Source organism: Astyanax mexicanus, chromosome 6 (genome assembly GCF_023375975.1).
Source record: "Astyanax mexicanus isolate ESR-SI-001 chromosome 6, AstMex3_surface, whole genome shotgun sequence".
Lineage (NCBI taxonomy): Eukaryota > Metazoa > Chordata > Actinopteri > Characiformes > Acestrorhamphidae > Astyanax > Astyanax mexicanus.
Window position 1 is genome coordinate 30565679 of NC_064413.1, and position 24432 is coordinate 30590110.

The window sequence follows — 24432 nt, forward strand, 5'->3', positions numbered from 1 at the left end:
TCCACTCACTCAGTCTACCCCCACAAGTCTGACATTTACTTTCTCTTAATTCGGAACAATTTGGCAAATAATTAAATGTAACAATTGACATGTTTTACTGATCAATTAATTAATTGATCAGTAAAACATGAATTAATTGTAATATAAAAAATATTCTGGAGATGTTGTTTCCGCCATTTTTGTGGTGCTCTTTATTCCCCTTCACATTGTGCATAGAACTGTGGGTAACCGAATGCTGGGAGGGACACATCAGTTTTTTTTTTTTTTACAGGTAGTGTGACAAAAATGTAATAGATCTGAAAAATGTGATTTATTAAGAGTGGGAATCTCTAGGCACCTTACGATGCGGTACCATTTGCAGATGGATAACGTATTAATGTACAGTAAATAACAAATTTACACATTTTAATAGGATTCATGCTTTACTATGGGTTCCCATAGTAGCCTACCTGATATGTAAGTGCTACTACCTTTTTTAATAATTTATTAAAACTTTAAAAAATGTACAATGAAGTAAAAAGTGAAAAAGCAGCTAATAGTGCTATTACAAGCAGTTAAGATAAAAACAAAAGTGACAATTAAGATGGAGACCAAAGAGCAGAGATTTAGTTTCTGAGGAAGTTGTGGTCTGTGTCTGCGGAGCTCATTTTGTATTTCTGTTGTTTGTCTGGGGTGCTGCACTTCTGCATTCTGCCTTTTTGTGTCCCATAATCATCGAGTTTTTAGTTATAACTAATGTTTAGAAAATAGAATTTCATGTCTGAATTGAGCATTTAAGAATCAAATTTCCCCTGCCCCTATGACTTATTAATCATTATAGATGTGCTTGTGTACTTTGGCTCCTTGTCTTACTGCCTAACCAAACTGTGCTTCATATTGTGTCCATGGATGAAGACTTGCCACATGGTTATTATGACTGTTGTAATCCCAAAGATCGCACACTTGCCGACACCTACTTATTATGTAATGGTGTAGCTGTTAGTGTAAAGTACTTTATTTTAAATGTTGCTTTGACAGTCCCATTATATCACTGTTAACTTTAACAAGTAACTTGGATTTAGTCTTAGTCTTTTGACTAAAATATATAAGTTTTAGTCACTTCACAATGTCATTGTATCACATAACAGCATAACAATGCTGTATGTTCTGATCACTGGCCAAATATTACAAATTTTAATCTTTATATATTTTTTTCCTTTTCCAGTTAGCATTATCATGTGACATCAGGCTCACGTCAGCTAATCGGATGAGACTTTTAGGACGCGGGTTTCACTTACTTTACCAGTGTTTTTATTTATTTTATTTATTTATTTATTTTTATTCCTGTGGACATTGTGTGGGACGTATGAACTCTTTGGGTTCAGCCCTAGGGTTCCATAAACACCATTAAACTGATGCCGATCTTAGATAGGGTAGATATGCGCCACCGGAGCTCCGCAGCTTCTCACAGAGTAGTTCTTCAATTAGGGTTTGCTGAGCTGCTGGTGTTTACACAGTTGTGTTCTCTATTCTACTTGCATGTTCTTGCCATCTCTCCTGTTATAGATCTAGGACTGAATATAGGGTTATATCATTCTGGCTTAAGCGATGAAGTTGTCTGTTTGGTATCAGATGTTGTTACTGGGGCCTTGTTGGCGAGTATGAATACATTTGCATGGTTTTGGCTGGATAACGATACAGTTATTGATGCATCACTGTTCTAAATGTATCTTTTACAAATCGTTGTGGTCTATTAAAAAAATGTCAAAACTGTGCATCATTAAGTCAGTAAAAATTTCGTTTCTCATAATTTTCTGACATTTTGGCTTAAAATTGATTTTTTCTAAGGCACACACAAGCAGCCATCTTCGTCTGGTCTGTATACTCTTTGCTGGTGTCAGTAGAGAAGTGCTGACCACAGCAGGCAGTCTCTTACGGCTGTGCCAGGGTGCCTGTGCTAGCTGCAGGACACTAGAGCCCTGTGGAGCAGAGGTGTGGGGGCAGGGAAGCGTGCAGTTCCCCCCTCCAGCACTCCTGTCCTGGGGAAACAGATGTGCTGCTGTCAGACCTGGCCCAATGCCCAAAGCAGATACTGCCACAAGACAGCTGTCTGTTATGTAAGCTGGAGAGAGAGCCAGGCCAGCTTGGATATGCACAGCTGCCCACAGTCCACTTGACATCTGCATTCACCTCAGTATTACACCAAAAAGAGGAGCAGCAGTCATATCCGGTTTAAATACATATAATCAGAGAGAATTTTGTATTATCAGTAAGCAGTTTTGCATGATGTAAACTGCTGCAGACTACTGACCAAAGCAGGATTAAGTAGGACTGCACAATTAGGTCAGAACGTTAACCCTGCCATAATATTACTACGTAATAAGCCTGTATTATTTAGGTTGTTAAAAAAAAATGTTAAAGATCCTCTTTTTTCAGAAAACTCATTGGTAATGCTGTATATTTAAAACATAATTTTAAAAAATCATATTGCTGCATTCATCATTAGTATTGCAATTCTAAAACAGTATTTTTACAGCAATATAACTTTTTGCATTGAGCAGCTTTAGTCTAAACTACAAAAATTATAAAGTAAAAACTTGCAAACTGTCAGGATTTGCGAAGGGGAACAGTATGCTAATACAATTTGACAGTTTTAGTTTGAAATATTCTTACCAGCCCACATAACTCATACCAGTTGGTCCACTTTTTAGATGTAAAATCAGAGACAGAAACTCTTCTGTTGCTGCCTAGTTTGTGTTGATCATCCTCTAGTCCATTATCAGTGGACACAGAATGCTACCCACAAGATGCTGTTGGCTGGACATTTTCAGTGGATTATTGGCTTATTTTCAGACCATCAATTACAGAATGTTTAAAAACTACAGCAGCACTGCTGTGTCTGATCTACTAGAACCAGCGCAACACACTAATACAGCAGCAGCATGTCAAACAGGCTACAGTCTGTGATTTATAAAGACAAGATGTGCTCCTAAATGCTCAGTGGAGACCCAAAAAGGTGTAAGTCTAGGCACAAAAAGGTGGTAATATTTTGACACAGCTGTGTAAATCTGAAAGCTCTCAAATGGAGTTGCATTTGAATTTGTTTTTATTTCAACTTAATCCATATCTGTAAAAAAAAAAAAACTGAATGCCCACAACATTGAAAATGTATTTATTTTTTAAAACCAGTCTCTTCCATTAGTTACTGCATCACACATCAATCAATAAGAAATAAAATAAATAAATGTATGTAAATTTGTGTTTGCCAGGGGTGCTGCACTTGTTGGAGCATGATGAGCAATATGTGTTCACACTGCCCTGTGCCTATGCCCGCTCCATCCTTACCGTGCCTTGGGTGGAGCTGGGGGGGAAAGTCTCCATCTGCTGTGCCAAGAGCGGTTACTCAGCTACAGTCACCTTCCACACCAAACCTTTCTATGGAGGAAAAGTACACAGGTGAGTGTTGTTGTGCTGATGGATTGCAATGTCCTTAATGCAATGCTTTGTTAAAATAGCATTTTTTACCCTAAATATAGACAATCAACCAAGGCATGTTTTCTGTGAGATTTGCTGAAGTTTTGCCAAGTAGTAGAGGCTTCTATTGGCCAATATGACAAACTACATGCCCTAATCATAGAATGTGTTAAAAAAAAATGCAGACATACGTATTCTGACCTCCTAGTTAGGCCTTTCACGATAAAATTTCCAGGAAGATATATATTGTCCCAGAAACTATTTCAGTAAATGATAGTCAATGTTCTGAAGTATGCATATCGTTTAATGAAGTTTTTTACCATGTCGTCCAAAGTTTCATTCCCACTCACCCACCCTCTCTTTCACTTTCACCCACTCTCTCTTGTCCTCTCTCCATGTCTCTCACACTTGCTCCCACTCGTTGTTTCTCTCTCACCCCCCCTTACTCTTACTCTGTCTCTTGTTCACCTGCTCTCACTCTCACCCCACTCTCCTGTCTCTCTCTCACCTGCTTTCCCACTCACGGTCTCTCTCTGACCCACTTATATTCTCGTCTCTCTCACTCACCCACGCTTTTCTTAACTTCTGTCACTCACTTTTTCTCACTCTGTCTCTCTCATCTGCTGTGTCTCACCCACACTCTCACCAACTCACTCTCTCGCCCGTTCTTACTCGCTCTCTCTCACTGGGTTTCAAGCTCTCAGTTAAACTTAGTACCTCAATGCATTTAAATACTCACAGAATATTGTGATGAATCATAATGTTTGTTTCTGGTAAATAAAAAATTTCTTAAATATATATAGTTTCCATTAATATATTGAGTAACCAATTAATGTCCTTTGAAAAGCGCAGGTAAGTGCAACACAATTTCAGAAAGAGAAATCTCAGTAAACTTAACCTTTTGTATGTTTTTTGCCTCTCGCTTAACTTTTTGTTACACTGTGTTTGTCTGTGGCAGGGTGACAGCCGAGGTTAAGCACAACCCCACTAACACCATTGTGTGCAAGGCCCAGGGGGAGTGGAATGGTACCCTGGAATTCACCTACAGTAGTGGAGAATCCAAAGTGATTGACACATCAAAGCTGCCAGTCATTAAGAAGAAGATCCGCCCGCTAGAAAAGCAGAGCCAGTACGAGTCACGGTAAGCTAATATAGATTACAATATATAATGCTTTTAGATTGTTAAACAATATTTAAATATAAATTTAACAAGGTATAGTATTGTTTGCCATGACAGTTGGTTTGTAAATTTGTTTTGTGGGTGCATCTTTGTGCTCGTTTGTCACAGGCATATTGCACTCATTTTTAAAAGACACCAAAGCTATGAGTAACTTTTTGCACAATAATGCATTTTCTACTAGTGCACAAACATTTAGTTAGATTTTAGCAATCATTTCAGATTCAATAAAACAGTGCCATTCTAAAACACTGAAATCTGAAAATACAACCCCTGGGAAAAAGTATGGAATCACCAGTCTTGGATGAGCACTCCTTCAGACATTTCATTCTGTAAAACAAGTTCTGATCAAAAACATGATACAATAATAAGGTCATTCCAAAGTGCAACTTGTTGGCTTTCAGGAACACTCAAAGAAATGAAGAAAAAACATTGTGGAAGTCAGTGAATGTTACTTTTATTGACCAACCACAGGGAAAAAAATATGGAATCACTCAATTCTGAGGATAAAAGTATGGAATCATGAAAAACAAATGATTCAAAATACATCACTAGTATTTAGTTGCACCACCTTTGGCTTTTATAACGGCTTTCAGTCTCTGAGGCATGGACTTGATGAGTGACAAACAGTATTCTGCATCAATTTGGTGCCAACTCTCTTTGATAGCAGTTGCCAGATCAGCTTTGCAGGTCGGAGCCTTCTTGTGGACCATTTTTTTCAATTTCCACCACAGGTTTTCAATTGGGTTGAGATCTGGACTATTTGCAGGCCATGACATCGACTGAATGTGTCTTTCTCCAAGGAATGCCTTCACTGTTTTTGCCCTATGGCACGATGCATTGTCATCTTGGAAAATTATTTCATTATCTCCAAACATCTGTTCAATTGAAGGGATGAGAAAACTGTCCAAAATGTCAATGTAAACTTATGCATTGATAGAAGAATTAACCACATCATCTCCACGTCATCTCCCCAGTGCCTTTGCCTGACATGCAGCCCCATATCATCAAGCACTGTGGAAATTTGGTTGTTTTCTTCAGGCAGGCCTCTTCATAAATCTCACTGGAACGGCACCAAACAAAAGTTCCAGCATCATCACCTTGTCCAATGCAGATTCTTGACTCATCACTGAAGATAACTTTCATCCAGTCATCCACAGTCCATGATTGCCTCTCCTTAGCCCACTGCAGTCTTGTTCTTTTATGTTTAGGTGTCAATGATGGTTTTCTTTTAGCTTTCCTGTATTGAAATCCCATTTCCTTTAGGCGATTTCTTACGGTTCGGTCACATACATTGGCTCCAGCTTCTTCCCATTTATGCTTCATCTGTTTAGTTGTACTTTTCGGTTTTCAAGACAAATGGCCTTAAGTTGCTTGTCTTGACGCTTTGATGTCTTTCTCGGTCTACCAGTACGCTTGGCTTTAACAACCATTCCATGCTGTTTGTATTTGGTCCATATCTTGGATACAGCTGACTGTGAACAGCCCACATCTTTAGCAACCATGCGTGAAGAGTTACCTTCTTCAAGAAGTTTCACAATCCTCTCTTTTGTTTCAAGAGACATTTCTCTTGTTGGAGCCATGGTTCTTGCCACTCTAATTCGTCCAGCAGCCCTCCAAGGTGTCATGACTGCAGGTGTTTTTAACTGCAGACTAACGAGCAGATCTAATCTGAGGCAGGTGTCCATTTAGGGAAAGGAAATTGACTGGGTGTGTCCTTATTTTCTACTGATGGAAGTGAAGTGATTCCATACTTTTTTCCTCAGAATTGAGTGATTCCATATTTTTGTCCCTGTGGTTGGTCAATAAAAACATTCACTGACTTCCACAATGTTTTTTCTTCATTTCTTTGAGTGTTCCTGAAAGCCAACAAGTTGCACTTTGGAATGACCTTATTATTGTATCATGTTTTTGATCAGAGTTTGTTTTACAGAATGAAATGTCTGAAGGAGTGCTCATCCAAGACTGGTGATTCCATACTTTTTGCCAGGGGTTGTAGATTAATCTGAAAAAAACTTTCATGGCCTCAACTATTGAGGACCACTGGAAGATTCAGTTGGAAGATTCTGGTGCCATCATGTCCTGAAGGATGTTTGGCCAGCTTTTTTCAGCTATATTGCACAATAATATATTGTGTGTGGTTTGTCAAGTATAGAAACGCAATGTATGGATTCATCTTAATTTTGGATGAGTCCTTCTCAACGAAAGGACGTGGGGTGTAGGAACTGGTAAAAGAAGAGATGGGGATTATCCTCGTGGTCCATACAGTGACTGCGTGCACTGGTGGAAAGCTTTTATTTTATTGTAAATAACACACTTCTCCTGTCTGTCCACAATGGATCTCTTATGCAACATGGCTACCCCTCACCACTGCTCTCTGTCTCTATGGAGCACTCGCATAATAACCCTAATGCTGCTTTTTGCAGACAGAGAGTCAGACCCACGGCTGGGCAAATAGGTAGAGCAGCAGCAGATCAGAGCAGTGTAACGCTATCAGACTGGCATTAGCATCACAGCCTAATGCAATCAAAAGAGGATACTGTGGCACTAAGCTGGTTTGTGCAGAGAGAGCTCAGTTCAGAAAGGTCTGCTTTTCCATTTCCCTCTGACACATGCAATCCCTGCCATAGCAAAACAAAGAGCCGTGAGCCGAGTGGAGTTGCTCCTAATGCACAGGCCCTCTGTATTGATCTAGCCCTAAGTACCCTTCTAAAATGTGCTACTCTAATAAAGCAGTACACTATAAGGATGAGCAACACAGATTTTTAGATTATAACGTGTAAAATATTTAGTTGTATAACACATTCAGAATTTTCAAACTATAGGGACTAAATTAGAGTTACAGAAGGTAAAGGAGGCTAATCATATTACTTTGTAATAGGGATGCAAAATTTGCTGCTAAATAAGTACGTACACAGAATAATTCCTACAGAACATTAAGATTTTTTTCTACTCAAATAAATTAAATGGAATACTAAGTGGTCAACATAGTAGTAATGTTGAGGTAAATTTATAATTAAAATAGCATAATTTTTGTTTACTAAAACTACACTGCTGTAAATTTCACAAGCGTGCCTTGGTTGATCAGCTTGGTCAACCAGCTTGATGATACTAGCCATCATATTCAAGCTAGGGACCAGAATTAACTAGCATGAGCAGCAAGACCATGCTCATGAGCAAAATCAAATGCTTCAACTAGCTATAGTATATGATATGTTTTTGTCTGCATGACGAGCTATTCAACCACAATGATAAAGTGCAGCTTAAACAATCTAAAATAATCTTTTAAATGCAATATGTTGAATCTTGCTTTATAAAAAATAACATTAAAGTTCTCACAAGCCACACAGTAAACGTTGATTAAGGTGAAAAATGCCACATCTTTTTTTTTTGCGGTTATGACTGGCAGGCGGCTGTGGCAGCACGTGACTGCGGCGCTGAAGACGGGAGACATTGACACAGCTACAGAGCACAAGCATCAGCTGGAGGAAAGACAGCGCAGCGAGGGGAAGCAAAGAGCAGCTACGAGTACTCCCTGGAAACCCAAGTACTTCATCAAAGAGGTGAGACATCATGGTGCCGTTCAAAATCTGTCTTGCTAAATCCCCTCACTTCATCTTCTCTTCAAAATATAGCCTGGAGGCCTGGGGGTGAAAAGATTGTCAAGACAGTGGCAGTTCCATCAGATTTCTTGCTCTTTTCTCTCATACCTACTTTTCATGTTAGACAGAGCAGTAATATTACTGAGAATTAAGGTGGAGGGAGCAGAGCAAGTAATATAATACAGGGGGTTATATACAGGGGCCATCCCATTCCTTTCTATATACTCTACTCTCTCAATCACATTTAGATATAGGAGAATGACAAAATCCTACAATTTAATACAAACCATGAGACAATCCAATACTCAGCGTTGGACAGAAACTCACTATACATATACATTATATACATAGTTTGTTACTTACTAAAATACATTAATTGGCAGATTCACGTTTTCGGTGTTTGTAGGTACAGATAGCTGTTGTCATTCTTTTTCTGTATATTTTATACAGTTCATAACAATATGAGAACTATATTGTATTGACAAATTAGAAAACTATATTGTGACGCACATTTTTACCATATCATCCAGCCCAATCTACAACTAGCAATGTTTCCTGTGCCCATTTATGATCAGATTATAAACCTTTAATAATACCCAAACATAAGACAATGTGACAACAGTTCCAGTTGCTGTTTATGATTAGCAACATTTCTATTGGGACAAAATCAATAACAAGATCCTACCTAAAAGATAAGGAGTGCATTCATTATTTATTCCCTCTCAGTGGAGCATTTGTATGGCTATTAGTTTAACAGTACTCATCTCAGAACAAATTCCCAGGCCTCCACTGCTACCACATTTCATGCTTATTAAGGACAGAGATCATAATATTTCGGATAAATCAACTAAATGAATTTGCTCTTTTCTCTGGCAAACAGTATATGAATAATTCATTTTACAAAAACTGTGTGTGTGTGGGTTGTTGCAGGGAGAAGGCTGGGTGTACCACAATCCTCTGTGGAAGACAAACTGCTGAGCAATGTGAACTGTAGTCTACCTGTCCATCACAGAGGCCAGCCCACAAGGAGGTGGAGCCACAGGAAGGAGCACTGGCCAGCCAATGGGACAAATGGAGCCGGACTGCAGTGGGGCAAAGGCTGACCATTTCTAGAAGAGAGTTAAAGGTGCCAAAAATAAAAAAAATAAAAAATAAAAAAAATATTCATGAAATCCGAGTGGACTTACCCAACCCAGCCCTACCAAAAGACCTGCCGTCCTGTATGGTGCTCCAGGATGTTCTTCCGTCCCGCTGCTGGAGATATTCAACTGTGGATGCCAGACATTACAATGGACAACTTCTTTATTTGGTTATTTTATTTCTGATTTTATGTTTTCTTATACACGTGTGCTTCCTAGTAGATTAGGGTTTGGTTTGCCAAAGCTGTAGCAAAGTGGATACCCTGGAAGGCTAATGGCAGCAGAGTACACAGATTAGACCAGCTACTACACCAAGTAGCAGTTTGTTCTGGGCTTTCAGGTGCAAACTACTTACATACACCTACCTAAATTAGCTGCTAGCACCCAAGATAGCAACTAAAAGTTTTAACCTAAGCTTACAGCTGGACATCTTTAATTTTAATTCCTGTATTTCAAGTTTTTTTCTGTATATTAAAGGTAAAACAGATTGTTACATGAAGAGATACGAGAGAGAGAGAGAGAGAGAGAGAGAAATGTGATTGTGTAGCTCCTAAAGTACCTCAATATACAATTTTGGTATTTCGTGATTTAAATCTTTAAGATCACATTCCTTACTAAACTCTCTCCATTCAGCCATGGAAAAAGAATTATGAATCCTCTTTTTTTTTTTTTTTTTTAACAAATGTTTGTACATTTACAACACTGGTAACTGTTTTATATACAGTGGCATGCAAAAGTCTGGGCTAGCTAAGGAAGTAAAAGATGACCTGAAATCTAAAAGGCATAAGGTTAAAAGATGATTATTGTTTAAAAAGTTATTACTTGTTTCCCCACCTTTTATTTTATTTCAGCATTTTCGCTGCCAGTAGAATATTCCCTGTTCCACTGGATGCAACACACCCTTGTGCTTAACAGTTTGATATGTTAAAACATCATGAAATTCTGAACCTTTTTCCCCCCAACAAAAACATTCTATTCTAACTTCATCTGTCCACATATATTTTTTTCTTGTAAATTATTTGCTTTAGGTGCTAAATCAACCTAAAGGTCTTTTACATTCAAGTGGGGTTTTGAATGGCCTTTCTATTTTCTAATAATCCTATTAGCGGTTCTCTCTAAACCTTTTTTTGGTTTTGCAGACCTTAACCTGACCTCAACTTTTCACGTTGAGTGCAATTCCTAATTACATTACAAACTAAGCAAACTGCTACCTGAAAACTCCTATATTGTTCTCCTGCTTTGTAAGCATCAATTATTGTAAGTGCAACTGCTTAGAGAAGCCCATGACTGCTAAATGTTGGGACCAGGTTAAAGAGGTCTGAGTATTTAGAAGACATTAAAATTTGCATTAACTGGCCTGTCCCAACAATGTTTGCAATCAAGCGACAGTTTTAATGGTACGAAGTTTTAGTTCTTAAGATTTTTTAATCAAAACTGTAATCTATAGTTCTGTAAATCCAGATTCTACAGTGTCTAGATACTCCTTCTTGTTTGAAAGGCATTTGTTCTCTGTGTGTGATGTTGCAGGCTACTCTAATTGGTTAGACCAAACACTGTGACAATACTTATTTGCAATAGGTTAAACTCGGCTGAAACGTATAATGCAACACAAGCAATCACACAGACAGATTAAGAGGAAGCAATGAGGCAAAAGTGCTATAGAACAAGTACCATAACAAGCTAATTAAGGTCTAAGACAATGGTAAAACTTACTTGTGAGAGCGCAAATCTCTTGGGATATGAAAACCTGTGCAAACCTTTTTACACTTTTTATTACACTTTTTTTTCTTCAGCTTTTTGGAGTCTGAGCCTTTAGCTTGCCACTGTGTATATAAGTCAAGTCTCTCAAGTAATACATGGCTGTTTAGTCTTATGCTACAAGGATACATAGTTTCTTTAACATGAGTTCCGAATCAAAAGAAAGTAAGGAATGAAATTGATTTGAACAGGTTTCCTGAAACCAACAACTAGCTGTATTTCTGTGTTACACAACATGCCACATGTTGTGGGATAGCAGTATGTAAATTGATCATGAAGTATTAGCTCATGGGATGGCTTGGGAACACCTACATATGTACAGGTTGGAACACTGACCAGTGTGATTATGGCAAGGGGAATGAATTCATAGAGTTCAGGTTAGTACAGTGTTTCTTGTGGGATATGGCAAGTTATGGGATACTACACAATACTAGTCTCTTGACAAATATCATATCAGTTTAGCTGTTAGTACAAACACATTATTTACATATTTTTTGTAAAAAAAAAAAAAAAAATATATATATATATATATATATATAATAATTGTATTTACCCATTCTTGATGGGTCCTGAACATAGAATCTACAACAGAGGGACAGATTTGATGTAACAGAATTTTGGTATTTGCAGTATATAACTATAAAAGGGTGAACTGACCAGTTAAAGTCACAAAAAAGAATCATAAATCATGTTTCTGCCAACTGTGTCTACTGTGGTTAAACTAGCTCAAATGTTTTTAAAGAACAATGCACACATCAGTGATTCAACACACCTGGTTAGCTTTAGTTTTAGTCTGGGAACTCCACATCTCAAGAGACATTAAACTCCAGGGACTGACTGCTACCGCTAGCTGAACCTTACTAACCTGCTTAATAGATCTGAGACTGAATGTTTAAGTAGTGTCTTAGATGAGGACTGAATCTTAGGATTCCTGACACTTTACCACCAACCACCGTTTGTGTTATTCTCTGTATAGATTGTGAAGATTTTTTAGAGTTGGTCCAGCAGACAGAGGAGCCATACGGCTCATATATTGTGTTGTGTTGTGTGACAGGCCTTGCGTGAATGACCAAGCACTTTTGCACGCATGTTTGGATAAGGAGTATAAAGTTAGGGCACATTCTATAGATTACTGTATTTTGGATCTATTAATGTTTAGAGGTGGTATATGGATGTTGTACGGTCTGCATTCTGAGAAGTGATGTACAGCATCAGGAGCTTAGACCAAACACTTTGTCCACAAGTTAAGAAACTATGCAACATGTAAATTTCACTGTAAACAAGCCGGGAGAAGATCCTCCCACACTACAGTACATGTTAAATTTCAAATAAAGATAAATGTGTAAAATACATATTGGACATTTTCTACTGTACTGCCACATATATCTGGTTGAAGGTTAAATAACTATGACTTCCTTTCCCATGGGTTATCCAGCAGGCTAATCAGTGTCTGTGGCTTTCACAAAAATGAAGAGGGTGTAGTTTTAGCTGGACAATTCTTCACTTACAAACCTAAAATAATATGGCTGTGTCTGAAACGCAAGAAATGTTGCCTATTTTGATAGGATTCTGAGGCAGGAAAGCGGGCAAACAGTCATGTCTGAACCAAAGTTTAGTAAGATACTGGGCAAAAGTTTCAACAGCCAATAATGACACAGCTAAACACTCTAGCATGTCTAACAGTGAACTATTCATAGACTGGCAGTGTCATGGTGTATAGTTCCCTTAATTCAGACACAGAGACCGCATTATTACACTGCATTCTGAGATTAGTGTGGGCAGCAAGACATCAAGTCTGCATTTCAGACAGAGCCACAGTCTCATAAGCCAACTGGATACTGTGCTGCCACCTAGTGGACACAAGTAGCTCACTTTAACAACACTATAATTTCTGTCAGAAACACTTTGTACTATTTATATAGATGCTATTCACCTTAATCAGGGGTTCCTAGTCGGTTTAGAAATAAACGTTCATTACTTTTGTACATAGAAGTGTTTCAAAAGCATCCAAGTAAGCTTATTTAGCTATTAGTTTTATAAATGTTGGATTTAAAGGATTAATAGAGATGGACAGTACAATTTTAAACTGCTGCCATTGGCGCATCTGCACTTAGAGAACACTTGGTCACGCTATCTACACCTAAATTGTGTGCATGTCTAAACTGTGTTTTACAGCACAGTGGAGCTGGGGGAGAAGATCCTCATGCAGAGACTGAACGAAAAAGAAACAAGGTTTACAGCTTAATAAACATAAGCAACAAAGGATCCACAAATATACGCCATAAAGACAACTACCTATCTGTAGAACAATGTATAATTTTGGAAATGCACACCTTTGTCTTATTAAAAATAAAACTGGTTTAAAGATTGTTATAGACCAAAATTTAAGCATTAATAAAGTAGATATTCAAAGGATTATCAAATGAAACCACTGGTGTCTTGAAAAACACTTACCATATTATTAACCAAGTTCAATTTTAAATTATATTACTGTAGGAATATTGGAGCACTGGGACAGCAAAAAAAAGTATATAGTCCAGCATTTTGACTCCTATAAAATTAAATTAAAAATCTAAGGATTCTTACTTGTAGTCTTGAACACATTCACTATGGTAATAGTATGTATTAGGTATGCTTCAAGTAATAATACTGTAAAAATTAGAAGTCATGGGAGAAAAATGTAGTTGGTTGTATAAAAGTACTCCAAACTGATCTATAAACATGAAAATCAAAGTGTTATCGTATCACACCACGAAATTCGTAAAGATCTTATTCTCAGATATTTAATGTATGTGTTATAAGTGATATTACTGTAGCATTTAGGAGAAATGGAATGCCAGATTTAGTAAAAGGCCCATTTGGTTTTGCATAAACCAGAATTTGGAGTCCTATAAAATCTGCAAATCAAAACTTATCAAATGAAACAATTAAATCCTTTCCATTCTATTAATGACATGAAGTATCAAGTGATCTTACTGATACTGTGTGTTTTGGAGTAACAGGATGACAAACTTAGTAAAAATCTCTATTCAGTCGTTTATAGACTGGATTTGGAGGCCTCTAACAACAAGAAAATTAAAGGGTTTTATACTAGGTAGAATACTTTCAAAAGTAATACTATTACTTAATACTATAAGGTTCAGGTTCATTTTGAAATAATAGGCAGCCAAGCATATGAAAAATGTCCATTCGGTTTTGCATAAATCAGAATTTAGAGTCCTAAAAAAAAGAAGATTATTGATGGGTTATCAAACGATCCCACAAAAAGTATTTAAGAACACCTGCTATAGTATTTATTATGCAAGGTTTATGTTACAATAAGAATTTAGTGTAATGGGATGGCAAATTAATTTTATATAGACCAGAGTCCTACAAAGCATGTAAATCAAAGGATTATTAAATGACAACATGCATGATACTATTTCTGATAATATTCTCAAATTTCTTTAAGTATTAATGCTATAAGTTTCCAATTATATTGCTGTGGCATTTTGGAGTAATAGGAAAGCACCTATTACAAATGTTTATTTGGTTGTCTATATACTAAAATTTAGAGGTCTATAAAACAAGATAATTAAAGGGTTATCAAAACAAACTACTGTAATGTTTTAGTCATGTATAGTATTCATGATATAAGTTAAGTGATAATACTGCAGAATTTAATTCGATAAACCAATTTTATCAGATCACCTCGCAAACATCCTAAACATCAGTTTCTCTAGACATCTTATGAGTTTGTTTTCAAGGGGTTCTGCAAAGATTACATGTTAGAGTCATAAAAAAAAATATTTCACTAAAACACCTATGATTATTTATTACTCATGTTATTAAAAAAGTGAACAACCAATTTAACTGTACATTTTCTGTATTTTTTTTTAAATCTATAAACAGCATCATCCAGTGAAACGCTGCAGATTAATAAGCTTATGAATACTACTAAATACATGACTACAAACAAGAAAGCTATTTTCTGGAAAAAAAATGTCATGAAAGAGAATTTAAGTCCTTTTGGGTTTAAAAAGACAATTAATTTTATTCCATTATATTTCAAAACTATTTTAATATTGTACTTTTCCTAAGATTGAAAGTACGATTTGCACACAAAAAAATTGCAATCCAATAACTTCAGTGATATGATCTGAAACCAGTTTAACTTGCTTCTTTAAACGTACTCTAGATTTGCTGTCCCATTACTCAATGTTTCTGCAGTATTATCACTTGAAGCTTACATCATGAATAATATAGAACGTTTTCTAAAACATTACAGTAGTATGATTTGATAACCCTTTTATTTTTTGTTTTGTAGACTTCTAAATTCTGGTCTATAGACAGCCAAATAGATGTTTGTCATGTTGCTCCAAAATGCTACAGAAATATAATATGAAACTTTTTGATAATTTAATAAACCTTTGATTTCCATGCTTTGTAGGATCTGGTCTATATAAAACCATTACTTAAAACTTGTAAAATTAATATTATAGCAAGTGTTTAAGATTTTTGATAACCCCATAATATTTTTGTTTTGTAGGACTCAAAAATCTGTATTATGCTAAACCGAATAGACACTTTTCCTAAGTTTGGCATCCAATTATTTAAAAATGCTACAGTAATAGCACTTATCATTAATAGAATGGAATGTGTTCTTCACAAATTGAATTGTGATATTTAAAAACAGTTTGATTTGCTGGTATTATAAGACTCAAACCTGGTTTAGGCTAAACCAAATAGACACTAAGTTTGACCTCCCATTACGTCAAAAAGCTACAGTAAAATTACCTGATACTTATGTTATTAACAGTATGGTCTGTTTAATTCAACTGTTCAAAATTGTTCAATTTGGAATATGCAAAACCAAATAGGCCTTTTTTTTTGTTTAGTATCCCTTTACCCTAAAACACTACAGTAATATAATTGGAAACACATACCTTGAATACATAACAATGAGATCTTTATCAATGTAGTGGTGTTAACTTTCATATATTAAAGGAATTCAAACTCTGGTCTACATTTCCCTCCCATGCATTCAAATGTTTACAGTATTATTAATTAAAACACACCTAATAAATAATATTACTATAGATAATGTATCCATTTTGATAATCCTTTGAAACGTGTACACTGTTTTACAGATAGATAGTTGTGTCTGGGGTGCATAATTTTTTATAATTTATTAGACTTAATCAAATTATGTTTATTGAGCTGTACAACTTTCTTTTTTCAGCATCTGTGAGTGTGAGAGAGTGTTTTCTAAGTGCCGAAATTACTGACAATTAGTAGAGAAATAATATTAAGAGGGTATGACAGTTCACTGAACACTATAAAATGTCTCCTTAGCTTAAAGGCGGTTTGTTTCTGTAGGTTAAAATAGCTAAAGGAAATCCAGTTTTAGTAGCTAAGATACAGTGAAAGCTTACACAATTTCCCAGTATATTTCCCAGTTCAGTTGTGATAAACGAGTGATTTACATCACCTTTTTAAATTGTGTAACAAACATTTTTATTTAATTAGGAGAAAATGACCCACATTTAGCGACTGATTGGGACCAAAAACAGCACTGGACCCCTCCCCAAATAGGCCCACCAACTCACATGTAATGGGGTCTAGGAAAACCAATAGCCAATATTTGGGTTTTCATTGGGTTTCATCCAAAATTGGGTTTGTAACATCTTGTCTGTCATATCTGAAATATTTAACCAAAATATGATCAACATGTTAAAAAAAGTGATTGATTATTCATTGATTACTGTGATTCTATGTTTTAAACATCAATATACTACATTTAAAAACCCAAATGATGTTAAAATGAAAACTTTTAATTACATTTGATACAAACAAGAATAGAAACAGAATTGAAAAAAAAAAAGCTTGAAATAGGGTTTCAGGTGGTATCAAGGTCTCAAAATGGTCAAATTTCACAATGTGGCGTTTTTTTCTCTAGATCCCATCACATGCAACACCCTGTTAGGTCTATTTTGTGTAAAAAATAACCTGATTAACACATTTTATAGTTTTAAAATCATGCTACAATTTTGTTAGCTTAGATAATAACCCTGACACACACTCTTAAAACTAGTGTATTAACTAATTACGCAATGCAACACTGCTGTGATTACTTATTATACCAACCAACTTTTTAAAAAATCAACCTTCAAACATTCCACAAACTCCACCATGCAAATACGAAAGATAAGATGAAGATGAATACTTAAACAGTGCTTAGATGGAAAACATTCCCCCTCCTCATACTTTTGGTTAAGGGCAGAGCATTAGCTCCCTTCTATATAAAGAGTTGTAGTGGCTGTGTGGATGCTTTTCCTCAGTCGCTTTTAGAAGCTGTGAGGTTGTGAGAGGGTCAGTGAGTAGCCTAAACGTGACCTGCCGTTTGTGTGTGTGTCTCACTCACCTGTAGCCCTTCTTCAGATGAGATTCCCCTCACTGTTTGTCCCTCTTCATCACCACGCACAGCATGTGGTTACTCATCAGGGTCAATCTCCACCAGGTTCTCAGTCTCGCTCTGTGATTTAGTGCTTCGGTTGTTGTCTCCATTACTGCAGAGTAAAAGTTCTGTGAGCTTCTTTATATTTAGCTGCATCATTTCATAATAAAGAAACCAACCCCTGGGTTTTATACTTCAACAGGCTTTTCCACTTTACAAAAGCTTACTTTAACTGCTTCCTGGAATGATGGATACCTTGCAGGTGAGTGTGTTCAAATGCTCATTTAACACAGCGTTCTTCAACCCTGCTCCTGGGGCTCTCCTTAACTAAACCCTGGAACCCTACTGTTTTCCTACTCCCAACACACCTGATTCAACTAATCAGATAATAGAGCTTGAGCCACTAACCTTCATCAAACAAGGCAAATTGATATTGTGCTGCCACTTAGTGGACACAAATGGCTTACTTTTAATAATACGCCATAATGTAACTTATGTAATAAAAACACGGCTTGTTTTTGTAGGTTAAACTGGCTAAAGGAAACCCAGCTTAGAAACTTAGGTTAGGTAACGTTAACTTAGTGTTAGCTAATATACACAGTGAAAGTTTACACACGACTAGTTAGCTAGCTAGCTAATGTTTTGATATAACGTTAACCGTTAGGTTATATGTCCCCGTTAATTTGTGATAAACACAGTGTTTTGCATCCCCTTTTATATGGTCTAAAACATTGTTCTTAAGTTTTGAGAAAATAACCCACAGCTAGGCTATCTTGGTTAGCTAGCTGACGCTAGCCAGTGAACACTAGTTAAGGCTAGCTAATAACGGGCGCTAGCTATATTAGCTAACCAGCATGCTAGGTTAGCATTCACTCGTTGAAAAATCCAGAACGTAACTTAAACCCCAATCACTACGTTTTATTCTAACAGACCTTGCTGCAATTCCTGGGTGTTTTTTTTACTTTCTGGAGTTATCATTGTTAATACGTGTGAAAGACGAGTGTGTGTTTGTGTTTTTACCTGTTTATTTAACATAGCGTTCCTTAACCCCGCTCCTGTTTCTCTCCTGAACTCAACCACGTAGCTAGTTAACTTACCTGTTCCCAACCCAACACACCTGTTCATAGATAACAGAGCCTGGGCGGTTCCTAACGTTGCACTGCATGCTGGGTAGCGACCGCCGTGTTTTGGACACGATTCCCTACCGCGACACAGGCCCAGTCCCGTTTCTCTTTTGTACCCCTACCCTTTGTTTTCGAGAGGTGAAATCTTCCCTCTAAGATTTGGGACAACCATTCCATCACCTGATACAGATACACAACATTGTAACGGAGCGCTAAAGTTCAGTAACCTAGCTGTTGATTAACTAGTTAACTTTAGAGCATTGTGTTTCCTTATAAAGGGGGCAGGTGGTGCAGCATTTAATCATTTTCTTATTTTTCGGTGATGGGAAGCTGAAATAACTTTTATTTTATTTTTTTTTTCGTTTATATTCCCGTCTGTTGCATCATTTAAGGTGGAACGGAAACTACACATCAATGTAACGTTACACATTAAACAATGGTAATGCAGTGATTGTCACTTTTCACAAGGAAAATACTTACATTTTTTGGTGTTTTTAGTCACTTGTGCCATAATCATGCATAATCCGACATACACATATCCCCTGCACCTCCAGCCTAACAACAATCGGGACGCCCTATGCGCGCAAAACAGGGAAGGGCCAAGGGGTGAAAATAGGATTGGTCTTTTGGGAGATCCACTTAAATGAACCAGTTAATTTGGAAAAGATTTGATCTTGTGAGACGTTTGAATCATCACTCAGATCTGTTGGGCAGACAGTTTACCCTCTTGTCTTCAAGTTAAAAATGATCCCAAACAGCAGATAGGTCTTTATTCAGATCCTTCCATTCTACAAAGGCTAGCTCATGGTTTGATAAATTATGAGCAATTAACAATAAAGCAATGAAACGTTTGTGTTACTTTTCTACGTTTTGTATGAGGGTGAAACATTGTTGTCATGCATTGTGTGTTAAGAACAAAGATAAGATTTTTTTTTTAAACTCATTTAGTAACCTTCAGGGCCAAATTACTCTGATCTCAGATCAGCAGCTGGCACTTTATTGGGCGTGGACCAAAACACACCAAAATGTTTGAAATGGTGGATTGTAAGGAAATTTGGATCAGTCACGTGGATTTTTCGTTTTTGATACGACTTTGAATCAGTGTATCCCAATTTTGTTTCTCGTACGAATCGATTCAGTTTAAATCAGAGTTTCAAGTCTGACATCTCTAGCGCTACCTTAAGATCAGTTATAATAAGCTAACAAACAAGTCCCTGTTCAGGGTAGGGTGCTGTGCCTCCAGAAAAAAGATAAAATAAATAAATAAATAAAAAAAAAACACCACTGCATTAACAGCAAACCTGTATAATAAGCCACAACCTGTGTAGCAATTTATGTTAACCTCCTGAGACCCGGACTTTTGTTTGATGTTCATTTTTTCTTCCTCTTAGCTCTTTGGGATTAGTAGGACCTAACAAGTATAAAAACTAGATTTTGTGCATTAAGTCCTCATATGGGGACAGTCATTTATTTTATCAATTAAATATTATCCTTGCCATTTGTAATTAGAAGGACCCAATTAGTCCAAAATGTTTGCTTTCAATAGTGAGTACATAAACTAATTTCGAACATAAAACTTTTACCTGGCCCATATTTGTCCGGACTGGCTGTAGAAACGTTTGACTGGAATTCATACTATCCTGTTTTCAATCAATTGTGTGTAAACAGACAGTGTCTCCATATGAGGCCATAGGGCCAACATCTAAAAATAAAAATAAAATATGTATGTTGCAGAGAAACAGAAATGTAACGTCCATATGAGGACACTAAAATACATCTGTCCAAACAATGTTGCGGCTTCACATTTCCGTCAACAAGAGCAGCTGTAGATGAAATATACAATTTCAGTTGCTTAACAGCTTAAATTGTCTACCTAGCTAAACATTTAAGTCTAGAAAACATGTCTGTAATTTTCCAGGTTTTTCAGTACATGTGGGGACCTTGTAAATTAAAAAACTGGCAAAATGTAGAATTTTCGTCGTCTTACTGCAGTGTGTGCGGCTGACTCTTCCTTTTGTCAAGGTTGTATCACAGAGCCATGGGGAACGAGAGTGTAACTTAAAACACATTTATCCTTTTATTATGAAACTTCTGTGTATCTTTAAATGGCCAGAGTTGGATTGAAGCAGAGAAGGTAAACAGATGACAAAAAAAAGTGCAAACATGGTCCGCAGAGATAAGGCAGAACCTTTCATTTACTCTTTTAATCACAAAGGCATTGCTCATTCTGACATTAGCATCCTTTCTTTCTTACTTTCTTTTTTTTTTACAATTCATGGAAGAAACCCCAATTTTAAACAAGAGACATGTTTTCTTCATTTCTTGACAAGATGCTGCCCTCTCTATCTCTCTACTTCCTTTTTGTTCTTATAAATAAATACCATTAGAGTCCATTAAGTATGAAATAGATGTTAGGCAAATGGCTGTTAGGATGAGTCAGCATCTTTCTCAAAAATGACTAGAACCTCCCTCTCAAATCACACAAAAAGAGATGAAGCAAAAGCAGTGCACTGAGGAAAGGGAAAACAAAATAAATGAAAACAAAAACTATGACCGTCCACCTGAAGCAAAGAGAGAAATTAACCTGATGTGAAAGAGATGCAAACTTGTCACTCTAAACAGGAGGAAGAAAAAAAAGAAAACAGAACAGAAAACTCGTCACTAAGTATACGCACTCTTCACCCGCATGCTACTCAGTAGTGGATCCACTTGAAGGTGAACTAAGCCAAAGTGCATTCAGGCTAGTAATGCAGCATTTTATAAAACCCTACAACTAACACAAGTCTCACTTGCTCCTGACAGGCAAAGAGAGACAGTCATTAGAAAAAAAAATAGGGGGAGGGAGAGAACAGATTCCTACAAGGCCCAACACAGCAGACAAAGAGGGGAAGAACATCCTTTATCCAACATCTGTCTATCTATACAGCATTCACTTTCCCTGGGGCACTGCTGAAACCAAGCAGCAGGACCACTGGACAAGAGATGGGACGGGGAAAAATTATAAAAAATAAAAAAACTAACAAAAAACTTCCATTTTTAGAATTATTGCATAAGCTTCTTATAACCAATAAAAAAATGAACAGAAAAAATGTATATTTTACAAAAAAAAAATCACCACAGTAATAATAATTAAACACATTACTAATGACTCAGACCTTCGCAATGCCTGCTGTGTTGAGATATATTCACACATTCAAAGTCACAAAGACCTCACTGCATTCTGTCTGTGAAACAGGTAGGAGGGATTTTGGCCCTCAGTACTGCAGACCACTTTCCACAGCCCTCTTACTCCATAGCTTTTATTATTTTCTGTATTTTCTTTTATCAAAAACTAACAAGTTAGAACAGGCTCTGAAAAACAGAAATTAAAACAAAACAAAACAAAAAAAAAAAAAACACAAAAAAGGGATCTCTTTGGTGCTACTGCTCCAAGGTTTGCGCAGCTTCATCACTTCATTTTATATTACCGTTGTGGTGAATTAGGTTAGACTGTACCACAAAAACAGGGTTTCCAACTCGAAGGACAGGACAGCTGAACTGCTGCCTTACCAACACATTCAAGTACAAAAAAAGAACAAAAAAAAGAGAACAAAAACAAAAAGACAAAAAAAAGTCCAGAATCTTCAGATTAAAACCAACAGAGATCCCTGTCCAGGCTCTCTCTTCCAACCCTCAGTCAGATCACTCAGCCTCCGCGTCGTCGTGGCAGTCGCAGCATCAAAGCCTCCAATCAAATACTTTCAGGTGGTCGGACGCCAGACGACTGGTTTACTCTTCTTTTTGATTGGTGGATTACTGGTTGCAGTTGTCATTGTCTTTTTTTGCCTCATTAGCCATTTCACCTTTTCCGTTTGACACCTAAACTGACTTCTTATTCAGTTTCTTGCCCTTTTTCAGCACTAGTTTGTTTTTAACGTATCCACGCTTCCTCTTGGCCGTCTGCAGATTTGGAGGGAACACAGAAAAAATAGTTACAATACAAACATCACACTTGCATAAATTGTGTTCAGTTAGTTTTGGTTTCACACTGCAGTATATATATATTCTTAGTTCTAAATCTACCCATTTTTCTCTCTAATTTAGAAGGCCTCCCCATCACTAGCAATGATCCAAACACTTGTAAAGTCAGCTACTGCCCAAATTTACTGGGTACCTAGTGCACCAGGGGGAAAGAACAGAACCAAAGCTCTGATACATCAGCTAACAGACCAACATTACATTAGGAGTGGTGTTGGGAGAGCGCACCAACTTCCCATCCAGAAAGCGCAAGGTTAACTGTGCTCTCTCAGACTCTGGCTGCTGAGGGTAAGCAGCATGACCCAGGATCTGAACCTGCAGTCCTCGGACCACAAGGGCAGCACCATAGTCCACTGGACCCCTCAAGAGCCCCCATACCCCTGCAGTTTAGTTAGTAAACTATTTAAAAAAAAAAAAAAAAAAACACTTGTTGGTTTGTAGAATGTGCATCAAGTTGCCTTTCCAGCAATGTACCCAAAACAACTAATTAATCAGCAGTTACAGCTTTTAGAGGAATTACTATCATAAAACATTTTCCTTCTTCTATTGCTTAATGAGTGACAAAGACATTTAACTTCTTAAAACTGGTCCGAAAACTGCAAAGAAACCGGATCCACTCAGAGACCCTCTCTTCTGGTTAGACCAAATTTTGATCCTGTGGTCTGGATCGTGTTTTTAAAAATCCAGACCAAATATGGAAGGAGTGAAGGCACACTTATTTTAAGTTATTTTAAGAAGAAAGAGCAGATTCCAGGAATGCACACCTTTTTTGAGGTGTACTTCTGTTTGGCTGCAACGTTGCGGAGCTTGTGGTCCAGAGCTTGCCTGTTCTCCTGCTTCTTCACTCTGTAGATGCGCACCAGCCAGTGCTCAGAGGTGAATGCCTCCTCCAGGTGCTTCAAACGAATGTCCTTGTTGCCAATTTCTGCATTCCGCGTCCGGTCAAACCCGGGTGGAGTGCGGAAATCCAGCTGCAAATAAAGAGACACAGCAAGTTAATACCAAGAGGCCACTGAGAATTTTAGATAAAGCGAAAAAACTGTACATATTGCTACACTCACCTGCATCTCCCCAAAGCGGTAATAAGACATCTTGTACATGAGACAGTTGAGTAGAGTTGGAGATCCGGCCTTGTCTACTCTAAACTCTCCCTGAGGGGTAAAGTAGTCACTCTCCTGGATAAAACAAACATCAAATATGAAACTCCAGGGAACCTCAGTCAATTCAGAGTTTAAACCAGCACATACTGTATAGTTCTGTGCATTAATAAATAATGCTGAACATCTCATCACATCACATCACAACCAACCCACTCACAGCTGAAACGCTGCAATGCAAATCTAAAAAAACCTACCCGGATGTCCTTAGGATGCTCCCCCTCTGCAATGCGCACCATCCACAGAAACTTGTTAATGTCGTCTCCTGAGTACCCAATCACTCCACCAAAAATGATGAGAACATAATCCACATCCAGGGATTTCATAATCTCATACGCTGCACTCTCATTGGAGGACATGGCCTTGCCCACCTGCAACATAAAGAGATTGTGGTGATGAGCCTATCTCTCCACAAGATGGCACTACTAAAGCATACCTGAGATCAACATGCCTGCTCAAGTTTACAGCTAAAGCAATGTTCTAACTCAGCAATTCCTTAATTTAAGAGCTTTCTAATTATTAAACTGGTTAACAATTACCTGTTTTGAACTTCCTCCACGGAATATTAT

General features: G+C 37.2%; 2 protein-coding genes and 1 long non-coding RNA gene across 4 annotated transcripts in view; 1 reads left to right on the top strand and 2 right to left on the bottom strand.

The window, feature by feature from the left end:
* osbpl10b (oxysterol binding protein-like 10b) overlaps positions 1-11134 on the top strand; it is a 77379-nt gene extending 66245 nt beyond the window's left edge. For both annotated transcript variants that reach the window (XM_007251821.4, XM_007251822.4), the window contains 4 exons: positions 3249-3435; positions 4412-4594; positions 8040-8193; positions 9163-11134. In XM_007251821.4, coding sequence (XP_007251883.3) covers positions 3249-3435; positions 4412-4594; positions 8040-8193; positions 9163-9210 — 572 coding nt within the window. In that variant the 3' untranslated portion in view covers positions 9211-11134. The remainder of the gene's footprint in view (positions 1-3248; positions 3436-4411; positions 4595-8039; positions 8194-9162) is intronic.
* On the bottom strand, positions 9431-18784 carry LOC125802414 (uncharacterized). Its single transcript, XR_007439544.1, has 3 exons — positions 18586-18784; positions 17533-17677; positions 9431-9500 (listed from the first exon to the last, which is right to left on the bottom strand). It is a non-coding gene; the product is annotated as an uncharacterized LOC125802414 (long non-coding RNA).
* Positions 18785-20743: 1959 nt separating this feature from the next.
* stt3b (STT3 oligosaccharyltransferase complex catalytic subunit B) overlaps positions 20744-24432 on the bottom strand; it is a 54026-nt gene continuing 50337 nt past the window's right edge. The window contains exons 13-16 of the mRNA XM_022673723.2: positions 24061-24234; positions 23768-23881; positions 23471-23677; positions 20744-22628 (exon numbers count right to left, since the gene is read on the bottom strand). Of these exons, the coding sequence (XP_022529444.1) occupies positions 22548-22628; positions 23471-23677; positions 23768-23881; positions 24061-24234 (576 nt within the window). The 3' untranslated portion in view covers positions 20744-22547. The remainder of the gene's footprint in view (positions 22629-23470; positions 23678-23767; positions 23882-24060; positions 24235-24432) is intronic.